The sequence below is a fragment of the Jaculus jaculus genome, chromosome 3, assembly GCF_020740685.1.
Source record: "Jaculus jaculus isolate mJacJac1 chromosome 3, mJacJac1.mat.Y.cur, whole genome shotgun sequence".
NCBI lineage: Eukaryota > Metazoa > Chordata > Mammalia > Rodentia > Dipodidae > Jaculus > Jaculus jaculus.
Window position 1 is genome coordinate 176,825,417 of NC_059104.1, and position 27,368 is coordinate 176,852,784.

The window sequence follows — 27,368 nt, forward strand, 5'->3', positions numbered from 1 at the left end:
TTGCTGCAGCTGTTTCTACCTGATCTACAAGAGGAAGCAGCTTCTTCCATCACTAAGTCCCCTGAGCCCTGTAAGCTTTAAAGCCTCTCCTACCATAAATTGTGTCTAGTTTGTCATAGTAACGAGAAGCTGACTACAACAACCCTTATGCTTTTGTTTTAAAAATGCCTTATAAATGGAACCATTTAGTATGTGCTTTTGTGAGACTTTTTTTCACTTAGAATAAAGCTCTTGAAGTCCATATAAATTGTTGAGTGCATAAAGAACTCATTGCTTTCTATTACTGAGTAGTATCCCACAGTACAGGCACACGATAGTTTAACCATTCAACCTACTGTAGAAAATTTTGGTCGCTTCCAGATTTTGATCCTTGGAAATAAAATCATGAAGCTAGGCATGTGGGTGCACACTTGTAACCCAGCACTAGGGAGACTGAGGCAAGGAGTAGTGGGTTTGAGGCCCACTTGAACTACATAGTAAAACCCTGAGTGAGTGAAAGGAAGGGAAGGAGGAAGGAAGAAGAGAAAAAGGGAAGAAAAAAATGAGAGAAAAAAAGAAACCCATGAACAGGTTCCTATGCAAAAATAAGTTTTAATAGAAATGTCAAGGAATATAACTGCTGAGTCACAGACATTGCTGAAATCCTTTTAACTGCAACTGTTCAGTAATGACTCACTGAGGTCTTCAATCTATATTTCATCATTAGTGAACATTAGAGGCTGAACATCTTTCATGTGTTATTTTGCTATTCTGATACCCTTTCTGGTGATATGGACAGTTGAACATGGGTCCTTAGGCTTCACAGGCAAATACCTTGACAGCTAAGCCATCTTTCCAGCCCTTTTTTCCTTTTTCTAATTCACATGTTTATTTAAATATATGCAAATAAGGGCTAGAATATAGCTTCATTGGTAGAGTGCTTATCTAGCGTGCATGAGGGCCATGGTTCAATCTCCAGTACCTTGAAGCAAAAAAAGTAAAATTTTACAATCCAGTCTAGGGATACATATAAATTTATTGTGTGGCAAACATTAAAATGCTTAATGTCCTCTTAGCAAACACAGACTTAAATCTGTAGAGAACAACAATACAGAGCCAATGTAGCAACTGTATTCTACATTCTACATTTGAAAGAAACAGGTTTATTACAGTATTTCTTAGTACCCAGGAAAGAACCAAAAACTATGTCTCTAATTCAGTGATGACTGCTTCCTAGGTAGGGATATTTAAAGAAACATCCAGCTTAAAGAAGAAAAGGAGGAGGGAGAGAAGAAGGGAAGGAGGAAGGGAAAAGGGAATTACTTGTGTAAAAAGACAGTTTAGTTTCAAATAATGACTTTTGCTGGCTGCTGAGTTTACCCTTCGCCTCTTCCTCCACAGGTCCCCCTCTCACTCCAGCAGGAACTGTAAGGAAACAGTAACACAGTTTATCGGGGCAGAGAGAGCATAATGGTGGGACCATGCAACCAACATTCCTCACATCAAGGAGAACTGGGAAGCAGAGAGCTAGGGAATGGAAAAGCCACATTCCTCAGAGGCCCACCCCTAATGGCCTACACTTGCCAGCTAGACCTCCAAAGATTTCACAGCCTCCCACAACAGCTCCACCAAGTAGGGAACAAGTGTTCAAACAAATGAGCCTATGGGGGACATTTTATACACAAACCATAACGAAATAAGAAGGAGATATGAATCCCTCATCTAATGCAAAAAGCACATCTAAAACCTTTAATCCCAGCACTCAGGAGGCAGAGGTAGGAAGATTGCTGTGAGTATGAGGTCACCCTGAGAATACAGAGTTAATTCCTGGTCAGCCTGGGCTACAGTGAGACCCTACCTCAAAACCACAAAACAAAACAAAACAAAACAAAACAAAACAAAACAAAACAAAACAAAACAAAACAAAACAAAACAAAACAAAAAAAGCATATCTATCTGGATAAATTCAAAAAATAATCTCTTTAAGAAACCAATAAAGGTTTATTACCCACCAAATTAAATCATCAAAATTGTAGCCTACCTCAATTTTAATGAGGTGTGACTGCTTGATAAAATACTAGGCAGCTTTTTGTACTGAGATGATTATCACAATTTCATAGGTTTCCTCACAAATGCCAGTAAAAGTAGGACTGAAAACCCTATCAACACAAAAATCGTAAGTTCTCCAACAAGATTACTGGCTAGTGTGTCACCTCAAATATAACCTTAAAAACAGTTACCATAAGTCTTATATAAGGCCTGTACACATCAAGAAACTATGCCATGAAGTTTTTATGCCTGAAGGTGCTCAAATCTAACTTAAAGCTAGGAAGAAAGAAGAGGCATCCATCCTCCTTAGCTCTTATAGACTGCAATTGGTACCTTTCCTTAGAAGTATCATTCCTTTAAGTTTTCAATCTAGATTTTTTAAAGATATATTTAATTAATTTATTTATTTGAGAGAAAGAAAGGGGGGGAGAGAGAGAGGGGATGGGTGCGCCAGGGCATCAAACTACTGTAGATGAACTCCAGACGCATGCACCCCCTTGTGCATCTGGCTTACATGGGTCCTGGAGAATCAAACTGGCATTCTTTGGCTTCGCAGCAAGCACCTTAACCACTAAGCTATCTCTCCAGTCCCTCAATCTAGATTTCCGTTCACTGCTCATACTGAAATTTGGAGAAGGAGCAAATACAGAAGTTATAAATACAAGAGAATAACCTCTGTTACACATAAACTATATAATTTGTGAACATTCCAGACATTTAGCTTAAATACTGGATATAGATATCCAATTCTATAACCTGAATATTGTAGAAAGATAACTAATTTCATACTGCAATTTCCATACATGCTAGAAATTTGGGGATGTAATTTGGCTTTAGATTTTTTTTTAATATTTTTTGTTCATATTTTATTTATTTATTTGAGAGCGACAGACACAGGGAGAAAGACAGATAGAGGGGGAGAGAGAGAGAATGGGCGCACCAGGGCTTCCAGCCACTGCAAACGAACTCCAGACGCATGCGCCCCCTTGTGCATCTGGCTAACGTGGGACCTGGGGAACCGAGCCTCGAACCAGGGTCCTTAGGCTTCACAGGCAAGCGCTTAACCGCTAACCCATATCTCCAGCCCATAGATTTTTTTTAATATTTAAAGGAAATTCATTGTTATGATCCTCATACAATGTGAAACAAAGACAAGGCCCACAATTAATTTCAAATAATAATATCACTAATAGAAAGCCTCTTGCAGAACACAAGAACCACAATTTCTAGTGATATTTTGAGGCTATAGATATTGCATGAAAACATTTTCCTCCTATCTACCCAAATTTCAAAAGTTACATTATAATACTTTTCAAAGAAAATAGGTTCTAATATAATAGACATAAAGTCACTGGTTTTTTATAGGCATGACTTCTTGTGATATAAATATCAAAATTCCCAGGCTTAGTTCTGTAAAACTAGATTTTAGCACTTCCTTACAAAGCACATTAAACTTATAGGCTAATTTTAATCAACCAGTACAACTATATTACTAGTCAAAGTTGAAGAAAATGTTCATACTCAGAATTTGACTAAAGAAAGGTGGCAATGTAATAACAGTTCATGTAATTGACACAAACACTCCTACGGAGTAACTACGAAAATTAGGCTGAATTCATAGGGGAGTTACTGTTATTTAAACAGACATGCATAACCAAATATGAAAGTCTGTCTAGAAAGTCAGAAAGCTTGTAGAACCTTTTAACATTGTTAGTAATGCTCTCCTGTTTGTTCCATAGAATATTAATATACTCTATTTTCTACTGCCTTTAAGTAGAAACTGTTGACTTTAATCAAGTGTCATTTTTCTGCACATAAAATGAGGTCAAAGAACATGACAGCACAGAGAAATCTGCTGGCTCTGAGTGATGTAGCCCATGTGAGGAAAACATGTGAGGAAAAATGTAACACTAGTTACCACTATCCTGCTCTAAATGATACCCTATAAAAGCACTAAGACAATGAAGTCACATATCTTAATTGTAAGACAAACATGGTATCCTTCAAATTACATTTTTTTTTCTACTAGCATTTAGTGCTATAGCTTTGTTTAAAAAAAATACTGTTAGGCTGGGCATGATGGTACACATTTTTAATCCCAATACTCAGGAGACAAAGGTAGGAGGATTGCCGTGAATTTGAGGCGACCCTGAGACTACATATTGAATTTCAGGTCAGTCTGAGCTAGAGTGAGAGCCCACCTTGAAAAAAAAAAAAAAAAAAAAGAACAAAAAAACCCTGTTAGAGGGCATGTTCAGATATTTAAATAGCACTGCCACGTGTGGGGCTGTATGTACATGTGCATGTGTGTAGAAGCCAGAAGTCAACGTTGAGTGTCTTCCTTAGGCACTCTCCTCCTCCTCTTTTGAGACAGGGTCTCTCACTGAACCCAGAGCTCATCCAGTAGGCTAGGCAAGCTAGGCAGCAAGCCTTGGGGATCCTCCTGTTTCTGTCTCCTCGGTGATGGGATTGGAGGTATGCTGTGCTGTGCCCAGCTTTTTATGTAGGTGTTGGGGTTGTGAACTTGAGTCCTCATGCTTGCATGGCAATCACTATACAGACAAAACTACCAACCCATACCCCAGCACTGCCTTTTAAGGAAAAACTTACAAAGCTTTTTCAGCCCAATGTTTTCAGGAAATAGTAACTAAAACGCCTTTAATCCCAGCACTCGGGAGGCAGAGGTAGGAGGGTTGCTGTGAGTTCAAGGCCACTCTGGGACTCCATAGTGAATTCCAGGTCAGTCTGGGCCAGAGTGAGACCCTACCTCAAAAAAAAAAAAAAAAAAAAAGGTAAAGGGTAGTTTGGCTTGGTAATACACACCTGTGATCCTAGCTACTTGCAGGTTGAAATAGGGTTAACAGTTTGAGGTCATATGTGATTACATAGAGAGAGAGAGAGAGAGAGAGAGAGAGAGAGAGAGAGAGAGAGAGTGTGTGTGTGTGTGTAATTTCATGCTCTCAGTTTCTACACAAAACAGTACTTTCACCAAAAAATTAAAATCAATATTAACTAAGCTAGTATAATCACAAGTGTGCTATTATGACTTGAAAAGTTCAATATTTTCAAGATAATAATGAAAGCTTCCAAATAAAAAGGACAACAAAAACAGCAAAAATAAGCTAACAAGTAACAAGTAACTTTAGCAAGGATGCAGAATATCTATAATTAAACACTGATGAATCAGAGATCTAAATAAACAGAGAGAAATTTCAATTTATAGGTTCAAGCAATGATAGACAATATAAGATTTCAATGGATCTATTGATTTAACATAATCCTTATCAAATACCCAGCAAGATTTTTCACAGATGTCAACAACTAGGTTTTAGCAAATGCATAAAGATATGTATTTCAACTAAGTAACATTTCCTGATCATGATTTAATTTTCAAGTCTTTTCTACCACATTTATTCTATTCACATTCACTATGACTGTTTAATATACAGACATAGCCAGAACGTTTAGTGCCCTATTTAGAGATATAAATTACTAGTATGTCTTTCCCATTAGACCCTTGCTCTAAAGTATGTTCAGCAGAATGTCCATATGTGTCAAATGTTTGCTCACTAAACACATACTAGCCTAAGTGAACTTAGAACCTTCTAAGAAGTGAGGACAATACAAAAGGAAGAGAAAGGCTGCATAAAGTTCTAGTCACTGTCTTTAAGATTGTCTATGCTGTAAAAAATCTTAACAATCTCAGAACATAGAAACAATCCAATTAAACCTATTTATCTAATATAAAGGGCCATAAAATAACCAGTCCCTACTACCTTTCACAGCTTTATCCTCTGTTATAACCTAATATCCTTCCAAATCTGATATAAAAATTAAGTATTAAGCAACTTAACTTCCACACTTTTGCTACAACTGTATAAATGCCTTTCATTGTGTGTGTGTGTAGTAGGTGTGATATGGTATGCATGTATGTGTGTGATGTATACACATATATGTGCCAATGTGACACTCTGTGCACATGAGGAGGCTAGAGGACAAGACCAGGTGTCCCCGTCCATTGTTCATCCATTTGTCCCTTGAGATGGAGTCTTTTCACTGATTCCAGAGCTCGGGTAGTTTTCTGAGTCCCGCAATTCTCTGTTCTCTCCTCCCCCACAGGACTGGGGTTAAAGACAAGTGTGGCTACACTCAGCTATTTATGTGGGATCAGGGAAATTGAACTCAGTAGTCTCAGGTCCCCTTAGACCTTCATGCTTGCAAAGGAAATGCTCTTAACAACTGAGCTATCTCTCTTAACTCACCATCTTATTTTAACATGGGTTAAAGTTTCATTCATATCAGTTACTGATTCTGCATAATAATTTAACCTGAAACACTAACCATCATTTTATTATAATCATGTTGTTCATAAATTAGCAATTGGGAAAGGAAGAATAGTTTGTTTTATCTCTACAATGTCTGGTGACTCCACAAAGATCATTTTCAGTAATGACTCAACAATTGGGGGTTAGATTCATCTAAAAGCTTGTCCACTCACATGCTTAACACTTTGGCTATGAGAATCAAAGGCTACAACTGCCATGCAGAATGCTAACCTTTAGTCTCTCTGCATTGCCTGATTTCCTCAAAGGATGGTAGCCATGAAATAGTCAGACTTCTTAAGTGTTATGATTTAGATGTAAAATGTCCCCACAGATCTAGGTGTCTGAACCCTGGTGCTATTTTGGGAGGTCATGGAACCTTGGGGACATACAGCCCAGTAGGCAGACTCAGGCCACTAGGAGCAAGCTTTGAAGGTCCAACCTCGCTTCCATTGCCATCTCTCCTTCCTGATCAGCCATGAGGAGAGCAAGTTGCAAACCCCATGAAACAAGCCCCACAACCATGCCATCCCCACAAAATGCACTGTACTCCTTTAAAAAGTAAGTCAAAATGAATCCTTGCTCCCTTAAGTTGTTTCTGTCAGGCACTTTGTCATAGTGATGAGAAACATAATATACATGTGGTTCAAGGATTCAAGTGCAAACATTCCAAGGAAAAATAGGTCATCCACAAGAACTACTTATGAATTAGCCTCAGAAGCCCACATTTTTTGCTACAATGAGTTTATAAGACCACCCAGATTCACAAGAAAGAGGTATGCATTGTGATGAGAGAAATACCAAACAATTTTATGGCCACTAAAAGATAAAATTTTAAAAATAAACAAACAAAAGAACCACCGCCACAGCTGAGTCGAGGAGTGCAGCTCAGCTGACAGAGTACTTGTCCTGCACGTAGTAGCCCGAGTCCGGTCCTAAGCACTAACTGAAAAACAAAACAGACCTTACAGGGAACTTGCCAACATGTGCAGAGGTAGAACTATTTTACTATTGTAATAGAAAATAACATGGTCTTTCTGTAGCAGGTCTGTTCAATAAAATGAAAATGTAAGCCATATAAATTATTCCAAATTTTGTAGTGGCTGAATTATTAAATGTAAAAAGAAATACATTTAAAGTTTATTTAATAGCATATTTAACCCAAAATACATGTAAAATACAATTTCAACATGTAACAAATATAAAAAAGCCAGGTGTGGTGGCGCATGCCTTTAATCCCAGCACTCGGGACTCAGGGGTAGGAGGAGCACAGTGAGTTTGAGGCCACCATGAGACTACATAGTCAATTCCAGGTCAGCCTGGACCAGAGTGAGACCAGACCTCGAAAAAAAAAACAAAAGAAAAACAAAGAAAGAAAATCTGCTGTGGTAGTGCACACCTGCAATCCTAGCACTTAGGACGTGCAGGCAGAAGGATCAGACTAAAGGACCTCTTTGGCTATATAATGAGTTCAAGGACAGCCTGGGCTACCTGAGACCCTGTCTCAAACACAAATAAACAACCTGCAACTTATCTTTCCCAACCATAATAAAGTTTTATTCCCAAGAAGTAATCACCAAATTCCTCCTAGGCAGACTTAAATTCTCCCAATTTCTTTAGTATTTTATAGTTATTGTGATCACAGGATTTAATATAGCTTTTCATTTGATTGGGAGTTCCTAGAGATAGGGTTAATGTCGGTATTTCTCTTTTTCGTTTTTACTTTTTTGGTTTTTTGAGGTAGGGTCTCACTCTAGCCCAGGCTGACCTGGAATTCACTATGCAGTCTAAGGGTGGCCTCGAACTCATGGCAATCCTCCCACCTCTGCCTCCCGAGTGTTGGAATTAAAGGCATGAGCCACCACGCCTGGCAAGTCGGTATTTCTTTATAGTACCCAGAAGAGTGTTCTATGCCAATGTCCCTGATACATTTGTTCAGCACTTATTCCATAGCTAATACAGATCATACCAGCCAACAGTGTCATAGGTAATCGTGAATTAAGATATATATGTATATATATATATATGTTAATATTTAAATTTTAGAGGGCTGAGAGGTTTTAAGTTCTATTCCAAAGAATAAACTATATAATAATAATAATGATAAACTATATCGATCTGTCCTGTTTAATTACAGACCATATATAAAAGCTAGTTGCTTCACTAGAAACAATTGAACAACTGGTTATCTGCTCAGTTCCACTTACAATAAACACCCTGCATCATACACCTGAAAAAAAACAGCTCAGACTTGAACCTTTCAAAGAAAATACTCTTGAAATGTATGACAAATAGGAGATGGAGGCATCCAGTTGCTGTGTACAGGGTTTGGCTGTATGGTTTTCACTGAGTCTGTATAAAAGGTTAATTGTCAAGTAAAAACAAGAACAGGCATGAAATGGGAGGTTACTTTACCAAGTAAGGACAAAGAGAGAAGTAGAGCAATTACCTAATGTATCAAATTAATAATCACATATGACTTAAACCTCTTGGAATTGGGGTGAAATCATTACAGAAACACCAGTCAGCATTTCTTGTAAGACTCCTAAATAACTAAAGGGTTCCTCCCAACTTTCTATGCTAAAGGTTGGCATGTATTTCCCTTAGAGGAAAACACACTTATATGGTATTATAAAATCTTACACTTTTTTTTTTCTTTTTCAAGATAGGGTCTTGCTCTAGCTTTGGCAGACCTGGAATTCACTATGTAGTCTCAGGCTGGCCTTGAATTCACGGTGATCCTCCTACTTTGGCCTCCTGAGTGACAGGATTAAAGGCTTGTGGCACCACACCCAGCAAAAACTTACTTTCTTTTCTTTTCTTTTCTTTTCTTTTTGAGTTTTCAAGGCAGGGTCTCACTCTAGTCCAGGCTGACCTGGAATTCACTATGTAGTCTCAGGGCAGCCTCAAACTTATGGCGATCCTCCTACCTCTGCCTCCCAAGTGCTGGGATAAAAGGCATGCACCACCACATCTGGCTCAAAACTTATATTCTTAAGTACATGATCTCTGACTTTCAAGGACCCCATGACATTTGATAATGTCTATATCCAACTATGCACATACATACCATATTTTTAAAATTTATTTATTTGCAAGCAAAGAGAGATAGAGAGAAAACAGAGAGACAGACAGAATGGACACACCAGGGCTTCCACCCATTGCAAATGAATTCCACATGCATACACTACTTTGTGCATCTGGTTTTATATGGGTAGTAGGGACTCAAACCTGAGGTCCTTTGCTTTTGTAGGCAAGCACCTCAACCAAGCCATCTCTCCAGCCCACACCATCTTTTTAAATGCCTATAATATAGCCTAAGTAACCTAATCCAACAAAGGTTTTGTTATAGTAAATACAACACCCCCTGGTATTTCTTGGCTCATTTAGCCACCCTTCCTCAAGATTCCATATATTCACTGATTTTTTTTTTTTTTTTTTTTTTTTTTTTTTTTTTTTAGAGAGAGTGCAATACAGAGAAAAAAAGAGAGAATTGGCGCACCAGGGCCTTAAGTACTGCAATCGCATTCCAGATGCTTGTGCCACCTAGCAGAAAGTGCAACCTTGCACTTGCCTCACCTTTGTGCATGGGATCTGGAGAGAGATCAAACATGGGTCCTTAGACTTTGTAGGCAAGCACCTTAACCGTTCAGCCATCTCTCAGTCCTTCACTGACATCTTTAACTAGGATTCCCCTCATCCCAAGGCTAACACAAGTCAAAGAAATGTCATACCTAAAATATCTTTAAAAAAAAAAAAAAGTAAAGTGTTCTCTAAACTTTGTTACCACACACAGCAACTTCCACTCACAGTTCTGTATAAATCACAAAGCATGCCACAGACAAATAAATACTAATCAATGTGTTGACTAAAAAAGAGAATAATAAGTGATAAATACTCCTCTGATGCTTTCATTTTAAAGTATAAAGGTACACCATTTTAGCGCAAAGAATAATGCTTAGTTTTTTGAAAATGTGATTATATTCATACATAAAAACATTATAAAACTGAATCACAGCTGGGTGTGGTGACTCATGCCTTTAATCCCAGCATTTGGGAGGCAGAGATAGAAGAATCGCTGTAAGTTTGAGGCCACCCTGAGACTACAAAATGAATTCCAGGTCAGCCTGAGCTAGAGAAAAACCCTACTTTGAAAAACCAAAAAATGAAACAAAACAAACTAAATGACAAGGAGAGGGTGCTAGGAAAACAGCTCAGCAATTAGAAGCACTGGCTTGCAAAGTCTTCTAGCTCAGGTTCAATTCCCAACCCCAGCCACGTAAACCAGCTTGCAAGGGCCAGAGGCCCTGGCACCCCATACATACACATTAAAACAAATAAATATTTAAACTGAATCATTGTATGCATACTGTGTTTAGAAATGCTACATTGTTTAGCACTGAAAACTTTTTCTTTTTCTTTTTCTTTTTCTTTTTTTTTTTTTTTGGTTTTTCAAGGTGGGGTCTCACTCTAGCCCAGGCTGACCTGTAATTCACTATTGAGTCTCAGGGTGGCCTCAAACTCACAGTGATCCTCCTACCTCTGCCTCCCAAGTGCTGGGATTAAAGGCATGCGCCACCACGCCCGGCAAAACTTTTTCTTGAAAATAACAAATATCATCTTTTAAAGTAAAGACCTAATAGGACACAATTGCCCTTTGCACAAAGTTGCAGATATGTACCTATTATTGAAACAGTAATATCTATCCTATCTGTTGGATATTTTGCTTTTATCTTTAATGTAAGCAATCTTGTAATAAACATAAAATATTTTGATTATTTGCTAAATATTCATTCTACTACATCATAATTTAAACTGAATTTTTAGAATAAAATATGGGCTAGAAAGCAGTGAGTATCAAATGAGAAATTTCTGCTTTATGGAATCTTCTGATCCATAGTCAAGACATGTGATCCATTGTACTACTGGGCCTAAGACAGAAATTTCTACTTTAGAGATCATTTCAACCCTTCATCCTCTTCATATTTAAGTTCATTGTTGTCACTACAGCATGATTTCTGTATCATTTATCCTTTCCTTTAAAAAAATGTAATTAATTTATTTGACAGAGCAAGAGAAAGAGGTAGACAGAGAAAAAGGGGGGGGGGGGACAGAGAGAATGGGCACGCCAGGGCCTCCAGCCACCACAAACACACTCCAGGTGAATGCGCCACCTTGTGCATCTGGCTAACATGGGTCCTGGGGAATCAAACCTAGGTCCTTTGGCTTTGCAGGCAAATGCCTTAACCGCTAAGCCATCTCTCCAGCACCCCTTTCATTTTTTAACAAATTATCAATTCTAAGTATTACATTCCATCTTAACTAAGAACATGTACTTTTATAAATATGAGTCAATAAACTATTTTCAGTTTCTTTTTGCAATTCATTATTTTTTATAGTCTGATCAAATTCAGTCCTTGATTTATTCCTCATTTCAGTAAAAATTAAGCTGGACATTCTGTTCTATTTGGAAAAACAATCCACAATGCTATATGGGATCTATAATATTAAATTCAATTTATTCTAAAACATACTTTAAAATTTTGTACCATTTCAAAACCTCTTTGCTCATATAGTGAATTGCTAGGCTATAGATGCTAATTTTTTATATTTTTATTTATTCATTTATTTACCCAGAGATAGAGGAGAAGGAAAGAGGGGAGAGAGAACGGGCATGCCAGGGCCTTCAGCCACTGCAAATGAACTCAAGATGCACGCACAAAAGTGAGGTAAATGAAAGGTTGCACATGCCCACTAGGTGGTACAAGAGTCTGGCGTTCACTTGCAGTGGCTGAGGCCCTGGCACACCAATTCTCTCTCTAAACAAAATTTAAAAGAAAAGAATAAAAAATCTGCTATTGGTTAAATAGAATCAATGCCAAGCTAATGGAAGACTATATGGGAAGCTATGATAACTATCAAGAAGCAGCATATAATAGACACAGAGACAAAGCAGATTATGGAAGGTATCAATTTTTTTAAGAGTCCTTATCACAATAATAAAGAAACAAGCAAACAAATAAATAACTTGTATAACAAACTCTATTCTGATTATAATGGGATTCAATTAAAAATTAAAAATTCAATTAAAAAATAATAAAAGGGGGTGGAGAGATTGCTTAGCGGTTAAGTGCTTGTCTGCGAAGCCTAAGAACTCATGTATGACTCTCCATAAGCCGAATGCACAAGGTGATGCAGGTGTGCAAGGATGCACATGTGCACAAGTTGGTACACACTGGAGTCTGGAGTTTGACTGCTGGGGCTGGAGGCCCTGGTGTTCCAAATCTCTCTCACATGCATTTGCTCTTTCTCGCTTTCTCTCTCTCTGGTAAAAAGTAATAAAAAGAAAAATAATAAATCTCCCAGAGATTCTAAAACACTGGGAGATACAATTCTAAATAATACCATGGTAGTTGGAATGGATGTCCCCCAGTATATTCAGCATTTCGTCAAAGCTTGTAATTTAGATCTCCAGCCACCTGGCTGGAGGAGGTATCACTGGGCTGATCCTGGTGTCCAACCCTAAGGTAGGGGTGGATTTGGAATTCCAGCCTAAAGATATGCAAAGTGCTTGAGCTTTGCCTGTGGTTCCTAAAGTGTACTTGCTTGCTTGTGGTGACTTTTGGCCTCTCTCTCTCTCTCCTTGGTCCTGTGAAAGGAGGCCATCTTCTTCTGCCATTATGGAACTTCCCCTGAATCTGAAAGCAACAAATAAATTCATTCTTCCTCCCATAAACTGTGTCTGGTCTGAAGGTTCATCCCAGCAATCTGAAGCTGTCCACTATATTCATGAAGCAAAGTATAACTCAAGCTGAAGGTTTATATACACTTAAACTGAATAAAATGAAAATAAGTTATTAAAGTTTAAGAGACAATTAAGGCAGTACTTGAAGTACTAAACACTTTTATTACAAAAGAATAAAGGTCTCAAGACAATGACATCTGCTTCTACCTGAGAAGTTAGAAAGAGAAATTGATTCTAGAACAAGCAAGAGAAAAATAATAATGATACAAATTAATGAAAATGATAACTGAAAAGCAGCACAGAACACAACGAAAATAAAGTATGATTCTTTGAAAAGATCAATAAAAACTGGTAAGGTTCTTCATGTAAAGAAGAAAGAAAAATGGTGTGCAGTTTTAGATTTTCATTTAGGTCTGTTATCCCTCTCTTGGAAGTACATTTTTAAATATACTGGTGGGGACTAAGAAGATGGATCAGTGGTAAAAGGCACTTGCTTTTTGCACCACATAAAGCCAGATACAAAAAGTGGTGCCAGCACCTGGCATTGATTTATAGTAGCAGAGACCTTGGCACATACATACATATGCTCATGCAAATCAATAAATAAAATGTTTAAATAAGTAAGTATCCTTAGAGAAGACTAAGAGAAACACATAGCATGAGAAATAACTTTGCTAGACATTTTTCTGACATAAGATTAATATTCAGAATAAGGAACTTTAAAAATGTAACACCAGGGCTGGAGAGATGGCTTAGTGGTTAAGGTGCTTGCCTGCAAGGCCAAAGGACCCAGGTTCAACAACCCAGTACCCACGTAAGCCAAATGAACAAGGGGGTGCATGCATCTAGAGTTCATTAGCAGTGGCTGGAGGCCCTGGCATGGCCATTCTCATTCTCCCTCTCTCTCTCCCCCTGCCTCTCAAGTAAATAAAGAAAAAAAAATTTTTTTAAAAATGTAACACCAGGGGCTAGAGAGATAGCTCAGCAGTTAAGGCACTTGGCCTGCAAAGCCTAATAACCTGGGTTCAATTTCTCAGTACCCTTGTACAGCCAGAAGCATCTACAATGGTACATGCATCTGAAATTCATTTGCAGTGGCCAGAAGCCCTTATGCACCCACTCTCTCTGTCTGCCTCTCTTCTAACTTTCTCTGCTTGCAAATAAGTAACAAGTGACAATTAAAAATAATCAATAAATGGGCAAGTAAACCAGATACTTCTTAAATAAGAAATAGTATTAACAGTTAATAAGTACATTAAAAATGTTCAATATCACTGGGCGTGGTGGCACACGCCATTAGTCCCAGCACTTGGGAGGCAGAGATAGGAGGACTGCCATGAGTTCAAGGCCACCCTGAGAATACATAGTGAATTCTGGGTCAGCCTGGAATACAGTGAGACCCTATCTTGAAAAACCAAAAAACAAACAAACAAAATGCTCAATATCAAATTACAAATCAAAATTACAAATCAAAACTACATTGAGAGTCCATCTCACCACAGTCAGAAAGGCTATTATCAAGAAAAAAAATTAAAAAACAGCAAGTGCTAGGGAGAATGAGAGGTGGGAAGGGGTATATGTGGTGGTTTGAATCAGGTATCCCCCCAAAACTTACTTGTTCTAAATGCTTGATCCTCAGTAGATAGCAATTTGGACAATGGAACCTTGCTGGAAATGTGTTGCTGAAGTGAATCTTGATGGTTTATTAGCCTCTGGCTTGCCAATGTTAGTTGGCATACTTTCCTGCCGCTATTATCCACCTGATATTGGCCAGGAGGTGATGTCCAGCCTCTGCTCTACCATCTTTTCCCCTACCTTCATGAAGCTTCCCCTACAGACTGTAAGCCAAAATAAAAATAAAAAACTTGGGCTGGAGAGATGGCTTAGTGGTTAAGCGCTTGCCTATGAAGCCTAAGGACCCCAGTTCGAGGCTCGGTTCCCCAGGTCCCACGTTAGCCAGATGCACAAGGGGGCGCACGCGTCTGGAGTTCGTTTGCAGAGGCTGGAAGCCCTGGCGCGACCATTCTCTCTCTCTCCCTCTATCTGTCTTTCTCTCTGTCTCTGTCGCTCTCAAATAAACAAATAAAAAATTTAAAAAAAATAAAAAACTTTTCTCCCATCAGCTGCTTTTGATCTGGTGCTTTATTCCCAGCAATGAGAAATTAACTGCAATAGCTATTGCTGGTGAGAATGTAAATTAGTACAACCACTTTGGAAATCAATATAAAAGTTTCTCAAAAGTAGTGAGCTAACATATGATATAGCTAGCCACTCCTGAGTATATCTTAAAGTAATCAAAGTCAGCATACAAAAGAAATACCTACATACTCATGTTTAGAATGGTACTATCCAAGCTATAAAATCAGCCTAAATGTTCTCAATGCAAGGATCAATAAAGAATTGTGATATATGTACATAATGGAGTACTATTCAGCCATGGAGAAAAACTAAAATCATGTCATTTGCAAGAAAATGGATAGAATTGGAGATCCATCCATTAAATGGACTAAGCCAGACTTAGAAAGACAATTAGTATGTGTATTCTCTCACATGTAAAGGAAGGAAAGAAAGAAGGGGGAGAAAGAGGATAACATGAAAGAGGTGGGAGTGTTGGGCTGGAGAAATGGCTTAGTTGTTAAAGGTGCTTGTCTGCAATGCCAAAGGACCGTGGTTCAATTCCCCAGGACCCACGTAAGCCAAAGGCATGAGGTGGCGCATGCATCTGGAGTTCAACAGCAGTGGCTGAAGGTCCTGGCATGACCATTCACTCCCTCCCCCTCTCCCCCCTCTCTTCTGCCACTCTCTATCTCTCTCGAAAAATAAATAAATACTAAAAAAAAAAGAGAGGGATGAGTAAGAAAGGGTACTGGGAGGGGTGGCCATGATCAGAACATATTATATACATGTATAAAATTGTTACAATGAAGCCTGGGGAGATAGCTCAGTCCTATTTTTAGTGTTAACTTGCAAACATGAGGACCTCAGTTCAATGCACAGAACCTGTGTAAAAATGCCAGCCATGATAGTACTGTAGTACATTATATATATACTATATATAAATAAATATATATTTATGTAGTATCATGTAATATCATGTTGTAATAGTATTATAATTCCAATGCTGGGAGAGTAGAGACAGGAGGATCCCTGGGTTCTGCTGGCCAGGCTGTCTAGCTTACTTGGTGAGTTCCATGCTGCTGTACTTACCTTCTTGTGACTTCTTGTGAAACATGTGACAAAAATCAGCTCTTGGCAGGCAAGGGTTTATTTCAGTTTACAATCTCCAGGGTAAGTTTGTGCAAGGCAGGAAAAGGACGGTTAGTAGAGGTGGAACATCTCAATTTGCCACAGCAGCTGGCAAAAAGCAGCAAGAGTGAGCTGAGCTAGCACTAGCCAGCTGAGGAGTCATAAACTTCAAGGTCCACTCCCAGTAACACACCTTCTCCAGCAAGGGGCCCCTCCAAAATCACCACCAGATGGAGACCAAGTATTCAGAAAAATGCATCTATGGGGGACATCACATTCAAACCACCACACAGGCCAGTGAGAGATCCTATCAAAAAAGAAGTGGACTGTGTCTGAGGAACAACAACCAAGGTATTTAGCCTCCACACACATGAACACACACATACATCTCATCTGCACACATACACACACACACACACAAACATATATTAAAAAGTTGCAAGGAAACTGTATAATTAATAAATTTAGTTTATATTCATAAATGCCTATAGAAAGAAAAACATAAAGATCGTGGGGAGAGAGGGAATTACCATGGGATATATTTTGTAATCATGGAAAATGTTAATAAAAATTTAAAAAAATAAAAAATAATAAAATAATTTAAAAAAAGAAAAACATAAAGATCAAAATAGACAACTCTGTACCTCAAGAAACTAGCAAAGGAGAACAACTAAGCTCAAGTCAGCACAGCCTAACAGACATAAGAGAAATCAAACCAGAGTCAGTGAAATAGTACGACAATTAAAAAGATGAACTAAGAGACAGTATTCTACAAAGATAAACTGCTAAGTTTTTTAGCTACACTGATGAAACAGTGAGAAGACTCCAAGATATGAGAGAGACATTACAATTGATAGCATAGAAATATCAAGGATCATTAAGACTACTACGAACAATTATTTGTAAATATATTAGGTAACCTAGAAAATAACTAATTCTTAAAAGCATACAGCTTATCAAAACAGAATCATAAACAAATAGAAAATCTAAGCAGATATGTAACAAGCAAGAAAATTGAATCAGTAATCAAAAATCTTCCAACATAGATAAGCCTCGGACTACACAGCTTTCTGATGAATTCTACCAATATTTTAATACCAAATACTCTCAATGGAGCTGGGAAGATACTTGGTCGAAAAAGACACTTGCTTGCAAAGCCTGTTGGCCCTAGTACACAAGTAAAGGCAGATACACAAAGTACTGCATGCATCTGGAATTCATTTGCAGTGGCAAGAAGCCCTGGCATGGCCCTCTTTTTCTCTCAAATAAATTTTAAAAAAAAACAATCTCAAATACTTCCCAAAAAATGGAAGAGGAGGGAATAACTTCTAACTCATTCTATAAATATTATTTCATATCAAAGCCAGATAAAGGCACTATAAAAATAGTAAATTATAATAGTCTGATGAACAGAGACACAGAAGTATTCAACAAAATGCCAGCAAACAATTCACATTGTAAAGAATCAGCTAGTAGCCAGGCGTAGTGCTCTATAGCTTTAATCCCAGCACTCGGGTGGCTGAGTTATGAGGATCACCAAGGCCAGTGTAGGGCTACAGGGTGAGTTCCAGGTTTGATTCCCTAGGACCCATATAAGCCAGATGCATAAGGTAGCAGATGTGTCTGGAGTTTGTTTGCAGTGGCTAGAGGCCCTGACGTGCCCATTCTCTCCCTCCCTCCCCCTCCTCTCTCTCTCACTGTCTCTGATTCAAAAAGAAAATATCAGCTAAGTGTGGTAGCATACACCTGTAATAGTACTCAAGAGACTGAAGCAGAACTAGTTTGAAGGCATTCACAGCGTATTTCAGGCCAACATGGCTACATAAGACCTGATACCAAAACCATACAACACACAGAATGGTTCATCCTAGGAATGTAAAAATAGTTCAACATATGCACATTAGTAAATATGATTCGCCACATTAACAAAATGAAGGATAAAAATACATGATCATTTCAACAGGCACACAAAAAAGTATTTGACAAAATCCAGTATCTTTAATAATAAAAACCCTACAATAATGTACAGAAGGAATGTGTTTCAAGATAATAGAAACCACATATGCTCAATTCGCCACACTCAGTGGTAAAAAGCTAAAACATGAAGAACAAGACAAAAGTTGCCCACACTCACCACTTCTGCTCAGCACAGAATTCAAAGTCCAGAAAGAGCAATTAGTAAATACACAAGACATCCAAATTTGAATGTAAGAAATGAGCAAAATTGCCTATTTGCAAATAACTTTATATAAAATTCTAAAGATCCCACAAAAACCTACTAGAACTATTGAAGTACATAAACTCAACATCTAAAACTCAGAATTGTTCTATACTGTGATAACAAGCCACTCCGGGGACCTGGGGAGATAGCTCAGCTAGCACTGTGCGTGCTGTGCAAGCACGAGGGCCTGAGTCCAGTTCTCAGAACCTAAAGGGGGGGGGGGGCAGGTGTGGTGGCACAGGTGCTTGTAACTATAGCTCTTGAGAAGTGGAGACAGGCGGATCCTTGGTGCTCACTGGCCAGTGAATGTAGCCTACTTGGGAAGTTCCAAGCCAATGAGAGACCCTGTCTCAAAAAACGATAGATGGTATAATCATGGAAAATGTTAATAAAAATTAAAAAATTAAAATTAAAATTAAAAAATTTTAAAAAGAAAATGGTAGATGGCATTCCTTGGGAACAATACATGAGAAACTACACCCTAGGTTGTCCTCTGACCTAAACACACCCACACCCGTACCAACTCCCACCAAACACACAAGAAAAACTTAGGATATAATCCTGTTCCTGATAGTATCAAAAAAATAATAAAGTACTTAGGAATAGATGTAATCAAGGAGGTAAAAGATCTATATGTGGAGACTATAAAATGCTGATGAAAGAAATCGAAGACACGAATACATTAAAGATTTCTCATGTTCATGGATGAATTAATATTGTCAAAATGTCCATACTAAGGGGCTGGAGAGATGGCTTAGCAGTTAAGTGCTTGCCTGTGTAGTCTAAGGACCCCGGTTCGAGGCTCGATTCCCCAGGACCCACGCAAACCACGTGCACAAGGAGGCACATGCACCTGGAGTTTGTTTGCAGTGGGTGGAAGCCCTGGCACATCCATTCTCTCTCTATGTATCTCTCTCTCTCTCTCTCTCTCCTTCTCTCTCTCTCTCTCTCTCCTCTCTCTCTCTCTCTCTGTCACTCTCAAATAAATAAAAATAATTTTTTAAATGTCCATACTACTCAAAACGTGATGTGCAGATGCAATCCACTTTTTCTTCCTGAAGTAAGAGCCAGCATGCTTTAAAAATAAATAAAGCTCTTCCTTGCAACTGGCTAGAATAGTAGCTAAGATGGCATCACTGTCTTTCTCTGCAGAAAGTGTATTAGAATACAGCTGAATACAGTTGAAAGTTGGGTATGAAACACGTCATCCCAGCACTCAGGAAATCGAGGCAGGAGGACAATAAACCCTAGTCCAGCTTGGACTATGTACATAATCAGACTCTGTCTTAACTATTTAAGGGGATGGGGAGGGAGCAGTTCCATAATAATGATATGATTTTAGGAATACCTTGAAATGCAATCTTCACTTTCTTTCAAATAAAGTCACAAGGGTTTTGTGCTTTTGTATGTATATGTATGGTGTCTGTGTGTATGCATACTCATTTATGTGCATGGTTGATGTTAGGTATCTTCCTCAATTATTCTTCACTTGATTTTTTAAAAAATATTTGCGCCGGGCGTGGTGGCGCATGCCTTTAATCCCAGCACTTGGGAGGCAGAGGTAGGAGGATTGCTGTGAGTTCAAGGCCACCCTGAGAGTCCATAGTGAATTCCAGGTCAGCCTGGGCCAGAGTGAGACCCTATCTCGAAAAACCAAAAAAAAAAATTTGCAATCAGAGAGACAGACAGGCAGAGGATGAATGAGAATGGGCAAGCCAGGGCCTCTAGTGACTGCAAACTCCAGACACATGTGCCATCTTGTGCATCTGGCTTTGCATGGGTACTGAGAAGTCAAACTTGCATACTTGGGCTTTGCAGGCAAGAGCCTTAACTGCTGAACCATCTCTACAGCCCCTTCATTTGATTATTTTTTTCAAAAACACTATTTTTTTAAATTATTTGAGAGAAAGAGAAAGAGAAAATGGGCACACCAGGGCTTCTAACCACTACAAACAAACTCCAGATGCATGCACCACCTTAAGCATCTGGCTGGGGAATTGAACCTGGGTTCTCAGACTTCGTAGGCAAGTGCCTTAACTGCTAAATCATACCTAGCCCTCCACTTGATTTTTTAGGACAGGGTCTGTTACTGAACTTGGAGCTCCCAGACTCAGCTAGACGAGCTAGCCGGCAAGCCCTAGGGATCCGTCTCCGCCTCCCCACTGCTGGACTGCAGGCAGGCCACAAGTCTCAGGTTGGACGAGGGCGCTCAGGTCCTCATGTTTGTGCCCCAAGCAGTGTACCTGCTGAGCCATCCTCATAGCTCCTGCCACAAGTTTAGGCAGTTGAATCATTAGGAGCAAAATAGCAGCAGCAGCCAGGCCCCCAAATTCTGCCACCTCTATTTGGGATATTGTTAAATAGACAGCAATAGGTATGCACAGTGTATTATGCAGATAGAAAGAAATCAGAGAGAAGTGATGTCTAAGGTGACAGAATTTCCACAGATCCAGGAAAAACTGAGGACAGTGTATTCATGCACAGGACCTCCTCCAATCTGATGGAAAGCCTCATAGTTCCTTTCACCATGCAAACTACTGGGGAGGAGCAACATAGCTTTTCCATATGGCTTTAGGATAGTTCTAGTTCCTCTAAGAAGCAAACTGCTTCCTATAGGTTTCCTGAGAACACCAGAGGATGTGTGTGAGGAAGTAAGGATAAAATGTGTAGGTTAGTGATAAAATGTGTAGATAGTTCAAAGGATTAGAAAAATTCATTGAAGTGCAAAGTTGAGACATGCAGTGAAGATTAACAAGAAAAATGAAAGCTGAAGTGAGAGCTTTGAAGTTAAACTGTGTCTAGATGAAGGTGATAAAAGTGAGAAACCAAGTTTTTCAATATGGTTCTTTAAAATAACAAAAAACAAGGCTGGAGAGATGGCTTAGCAGTTAAGGTGCTTGCCTGTGAAGCCTAAGGACTCATTCATTCAACATTCCAGGTCCCTCACAAGCCATACACACGGTGATGCCAGTGTGCAAGGCCACACGTGCACAAGGGGGTGCACATGTCTGGAGTTTGACTGCAGAGGCCCTGGCACACCAAGAAAGAAAAAAGGAGAGAGAGAGAGAGGGAGGGAGGGAGGGAGGGAGGGAGGGAGGGAGGAAGGAAGGAAGGAAGGAAGGAAGGAAGGAAGGAAGGAAGGAAGGAAGGAAGGAAGGAAGGAAGGAAGGAAGGAAGGAAAGAGTCTGTTGGGTTTGTTTTAAAAAAAAATAAGTAACCATAAACAAAGCTTAATTATAGTAACAAGGTAGATACCACAGGAAAGGGAGTACAGGGGTTAGAACCCAGGTCACTGCACATTAGATACTACTGTTACTTCCCTTTTAAGTTAATGAAAAGAGGCACAGAGACTTTAAATAATTTGCCTGAGGTCACAAGATTACTAAGTGGAGAAGCCAGAACTAATATTCAAGTAAGCCTGGCTCTAAAATCCATAATCTTTCTTAACCATTTCACAAATTATTTTTCTAGATGCTATACCTTATATTCATTTAGAGTCAAACAGAACAAAGCTAAATTATTTCTACCTTCTGACTATTCTACCTCAATAATATTAACTTCAACCTTTGGGATAACTTATGGCCCCTCATTGAACAATCTAACAAAATCCTGTCAAACACTCTATTCACTCCTATTGTTATACAGCCAAAGGCAAGATTAGCTTTTCCAAAAGCTAATAGTTTTTGCCAACCTTACTAATAAAATGTTCAGAGATTATTTCAAATGAACTGTAGGTACCTTACATCATAGTTTTATAGGACATAATTATAGTAAAATATTTTAATTTTTCTATCCTATTAATGTTAGTCCATCATCCTAGCTTATATATGAACTTTTCCTTCCAGCTATATACCCGAAAGCAATAAACAGGAATCAGTAACATTCCCTCTCCAAATGGAGTACAGCCTTTAAGATTTCTGCAGTGGAAGCAGCTGTCACCACCTGCACAAAACCTGTACAATATTGGGCCCATCAACATGTCTTCATGGATGATGGAGGAGGAGGAAAAAAAAAAGACATCAAAATACAAGAGGGGGGCTGGAGAGATGGCTTAGCGGTTAAGCGCTTGCCTGTGAAGCCTAAGGACCCCAGTTCGAGGCTCGATTCCCCAGGACCCACATTAGCCAGATGCACAACAGGGTGCACGCGTCTGGAGTTCGTTTGCAGAGGCTGGAAGCCCTGGCGCGCCCATTCTCTCTCTCTCCCTCTATCTGTCTTTCTCTCTGTGTCTGTCACTCTCAAATAAATAAATTAAAAAAAAATAGAAGAGGGATTAGTTGGAAAGAAAGGGGCTCAGGATGAGGAGTGGGGGAGGGAGAAGGTAATAGGAGGAGATTATTATCAGAAATATATACATATATGAAAATTTTCAATGAAAGTTTAAGAAAGATTTCTTGCACTGGAAAAAGCATCTAGAAGAAAGACGGACAGTTGGCGCTAGTAGACATTTAACACTTAATAGCACTTTAGGTCAGACACTCTCAGTTCAATTATCATGAATATAACTCATATATAACCTTCAAACAAACACAGGGCTTCCCGTAATCCATCTGAGCTCCACTGAAAATCACTGAGACAGCTTGGAGAGTTTTTAAAACTTTACTAGAGAAACCCAAACAGTTAACAGAAGCAAGAAGCTTACAAACAGATCAAAGTATACACTGAACAACAGTGCTCTCCAATCTTTTACCTTTGTCACTTCACGCGACTTAACATATCATGGCAAACCACAACATTGTGCATAGTCAAAGATCTCAGTTACTCAACACAAAGATGGCTCAGCCAAGGGCCTCAGGATATATATTCAAGGTCTGCACTTGCTGGGCATGGTGGCTCATGTCTATAAACTCAGCACTTGTTCAAGGCCAGCCCAGATTACACAGTGAGTACCAGGTCTGACTGGACTACAGTGAGACTGCCTCAAAAAAAGATAAGATCCACACTTACCTATCACAGTTTATTTGTTCCCAGCATTCAAAACTCCTAAGACACTCCAAATCAGAGTTACCCAAAGTCCTCATCAAAAGGCCCCTGATATGGATGGCTGATCTAACTAATTCCTCTTGGTCTCTTAGTTGTTCACTTCTGAATTTGTTTTTCCTCAGATTATCTAAAATTTCAGTATCACCCGCCTGATAAACACTCTGTATCAGAAATTGAAACTGTCCCCTGAGCAATTTCCTTGACAACTAGGAGACTCTGCACAAACAGTCCCAGGGTAATGATCAACCCAGCCAGGACCTGATTAAATTGCTAGCTATGCAAGTCCTGCCACTCTTCCCTTTGTTCTGCTGGTAGTACCCCAAAGCTATTGTTGGCACCTGAAAACAAAACTTAGATCTGTTTTCCCAGGTGGCCACACTGAGAACAAACTCCTACCCTTCCTTTCCTGCTATATCATTTTTGCCATTTGTTTTTTTTTTTGTTTTTTTGTTTTTTTGTTTTTTTTTTTTGAGGTAGGGTCTCACTCTAGCCCAGGCTGACCTGGAATTCACTATGGAGTCTCAGAGTGGCCTTGAACTCACAGTGTTCCTCCTACCTCTGCCTCCCAAATGCTGGGATTAAAGGCGTGTGCCACCATGCCCGGCCCATTTGGTCTTTTGACAAGCATAACTAGAACCTGAGAAATCCAGCTTCTGAACTCCTTGTATTCTAGGACATGGGAAAGTACTGTCTTGGGCTCTTTTTCTTAAGAGGCCCAAAAAGGGCTGGAGAGCTGGCACAGAGGTTAGATGTTTTGGCTTGCAAAGCCTGATGGTCCAAATTCGATTCTCCAAAACACATTAAGGTCAGATACACAAAGCTCCCCATGTGTCTTGGAGTTTATTTACAGTGGCAGAAAGCTCTGGGATGCCACATATTCTCTCTCTGCATCTCTCTCTCTCTCTCTCTCTCTCTCTCTCTCTGTCTCACACACACACACATTTTTTAAGAGGCAGAAAGAAAGAGAAAGAGAGACAGTGAGAGAAAGGAAGGAAGAACGAACGAATGAACAGCCAAGGCCAATCTATATTTTAGACCCTCCTTTTTTTTTTCTTTTGGTTTTTCAAGGTAATGTCTCACTCTAGCTCAAGCTGATCTGAAATTCACTATGTAATCTCAGGGTGGCCTTGAACTCACAGTGATCCACCTACCACTGCCTCCCAAGTGCTGAAACCCTCCTAATTTTTGTCCCTGCTATTGTTTGTTTGTTTGTTTTCTCTTGGAGATAGTGTGTCACTGTAGCCCAGACTGACCTCAAACTCCCCAACCTTGCCTCCTAAAGGCTGAAATAGCAGGCATGTGCTACCACACTCACCCCATTTCTGCTTTTCACCTAGAAGAAATGCCTCTAGTTGTTTGGTGACTGACAGTGTGAATGACTAGGCTTAAAGTTAAATTCCTGCCTCCAAAGATAAGGAATGACTACCTGAAAGAAAAAGGTAAGGAGACATGACACTATAAAATATACAACCAGAAGTTGAAACTTGCTGCAGGGGCCATCGGTCTATAGCTCAGGGGTAACAGGCTTGCTATGAGGCCCTGGGTTCAATTCCTAATACTTTAAAAAGAAGGCCAGGAAGGCAGGAACAGAGGGGACAGAAGAAAGCAATCACAGAAGTCCATGTGCACACTGAGAGCTGCAGCGCCTGTAGGTGACTTGACGCCCCGTGCCCGTGCTCCTTACCGGGCCGCTCTGTAGCTGAGCCTCTCACGACGGCTCAGAGCAGCGGCAAGTGCTCTGGCTCCACTAGCAACAGCAGCACTAGTTCCAGTTCTGAGTATGTTCTGTTGCAAAAGTAGCCAAAAAATAACGTTCACTAATTTACTGGAGCTCAAATTTACTTTTAGAAGATCAAAGACAACAACTTAAGTTCCTAAGGTGCACTGCCATAGTAAACCAAGCATTATACAGAATCAAATCCCCATCACACAGCCACTTCAACCAAACAGTGTCTAAACAAATCTCCCTGTTCATATAACAGACTAACGGGGATGTTAACAATCTACATTCTGCCTAGCAGAAGTTTCGGAAAATACAGTGACATATACAAACATTTAGAACCTCTAACTCATGTAAAAGAAAGACAGTGCATATTTTAATTCAAATTCTGCAAACTGGAAAATTGGAAAAAAATCTCATGGTACTTTTTAACACAATAGTTAAAACTGAACTTTTATCTCAGGTCATGTTAAAGCCCATTGTGGTGGTTTGATTCAGGTGTCCCCCATAAGCTTAGGTGTTCTGAATGCTAGGTTCCCAGCTGATGGATATTTGGGAATTAATGCCTCCTGGAGGGAGTGTATTGTTGGGGGCGGGCTTATGGCATTATAGCCAGTTTCCCCATGCCAGTGTTGGCACACTCTCCTGTTGCTATGGTCCACCTTATGTTGGCCAGGGGGTGTTGTCCACCCTCTGCTCATGCATCATTTTCCCTGCTATCATGGAGATGATGCCTGTAAACCTAAATAAACCCCTTTTTCCCCAAATCTGCTCTTGGTTGGGTGATTTCTGCCACACCCATGTGTCGGGGGTGGGAGGTGAGGAAGAAGGCCCTTGAAAGTAATGTGAAAGACTATGAAACTGTACATTAATAAGATGTTCACTGTCAATAAAACTATACTAAGTCTATCAAGTCTTACTATTGTATTCCCAGAACTTAACACAATGCCTAAAATATAACAATTGTAACTAACAGTAAAAATATTTCTGAAAACCAGCTTGTGAGCTGAAGAGATGGCTGAGTGGCTACAGCACTTGCTTGCAATGCTGACTAGCCCTGGTTCAATCCCCCCAAACCCATGTAAACCCAGATGCACAAAGTAGCACATACAGTGGCAAGCGGCCCTGGTATGCCCCCACTCACCTCTCTCTCTCCTTCCTTCCTTCTATCTCTTTCTGCTTGCAAATAAATAATTTCTTTTAAAAACTACAAAAATTAAAAAAACACAATAACCAGCTTGCAACATCTACTACAATGAGTCGCTTTTCCCCCAAACCCAGACATTTGCACATGCTAGGTAAATAACCTGCCACTGAGCAACATCCCCATCTCATGGTAAAATATTTTAGTTTTAGAAACGTACAGACAGAGGAAGAGCAGGGCTGTATCATCTCAGCAACTATCAAGTGACACTGGACAAGCTATTAGGTCTCTCTAGATTTTGATGGCAAACTTTTAGGATACAGATGAATTTCAGCATTTAACTTGCCTGAAAGGGTCCATTTTCTCTTTAGCTTTCCAAATACTGACTTCATGTAGATCCTGAAGTAATATCTAAGTTTCACAGATTGCAGATATTCTTGGCCCAACTTAGAGCATCTTTAAGCTAGCCATAATTAATTGTTTATAAAGAATTGAACTTTACTAAGATTGTTCATGTTCATAATAAATACATAAGATATAAATCCTCTTCATAGCTTCATTACATTTAAGATGTCAGAAATCGTTCCTACTGACCCCTTCATAGATACATTCAGTGTAATATGCCTAATCACTTATTATAAATTATCACTAAATATACAGATAAATACTTCCAATTAAGATGCACCCTAACACTAGCAGGCGGAGATAGGATTGTCATGGGTTCAAGGACATCCTGAACTACACAGTGAGTTCCAGTTTAGCCCAGGATAGAGTGAGACCCTACCTCAATAAAAGTGTATGTCAAGCTGGGGGTAGTGGCACACACCTGTAATTCCAGCACTGGGGAAACTGAGGCAGAAGGATTCCAAATTTGAGGACTATACTGCAAAATCCTATAGGAGAAAGAGAGGAGAGAAGAAAAGAGGATAAGGAAGGAGGGAGAGAGAGAGAAAAGGAGG

The 27,368-nt window shown here is 39.4% G+C and overlaps 1 protein-coding gene across 4 annotated transcripts in view; it reads right to left on the minus strand.

The window, feature by feature from the left end:
- Positions 1–27,368, minus strand: part of Sbf2 (SET binding factor 2) — a 386,553-nt gene that overhangs the window by 271,078 nt on the left and 88,107 nt on the right. Inside the window, exon 3 of one of the 4 annotated variants that reach the window (XM_045146273.1) lies at positions 27,236–27,302. The exons of the other annotated variants lie outside the window; for them this stretch is intronic. Within the exon in view, the coding sequence (XP_045002208.1) occupies positions 27,236–27,302 (67 nt within the window). The remainder of the gene's footprint in view (positions 1–27,235; positions 27,303–27,368) is intronic. 4 annotated transcript variants of the gene reach the window in all.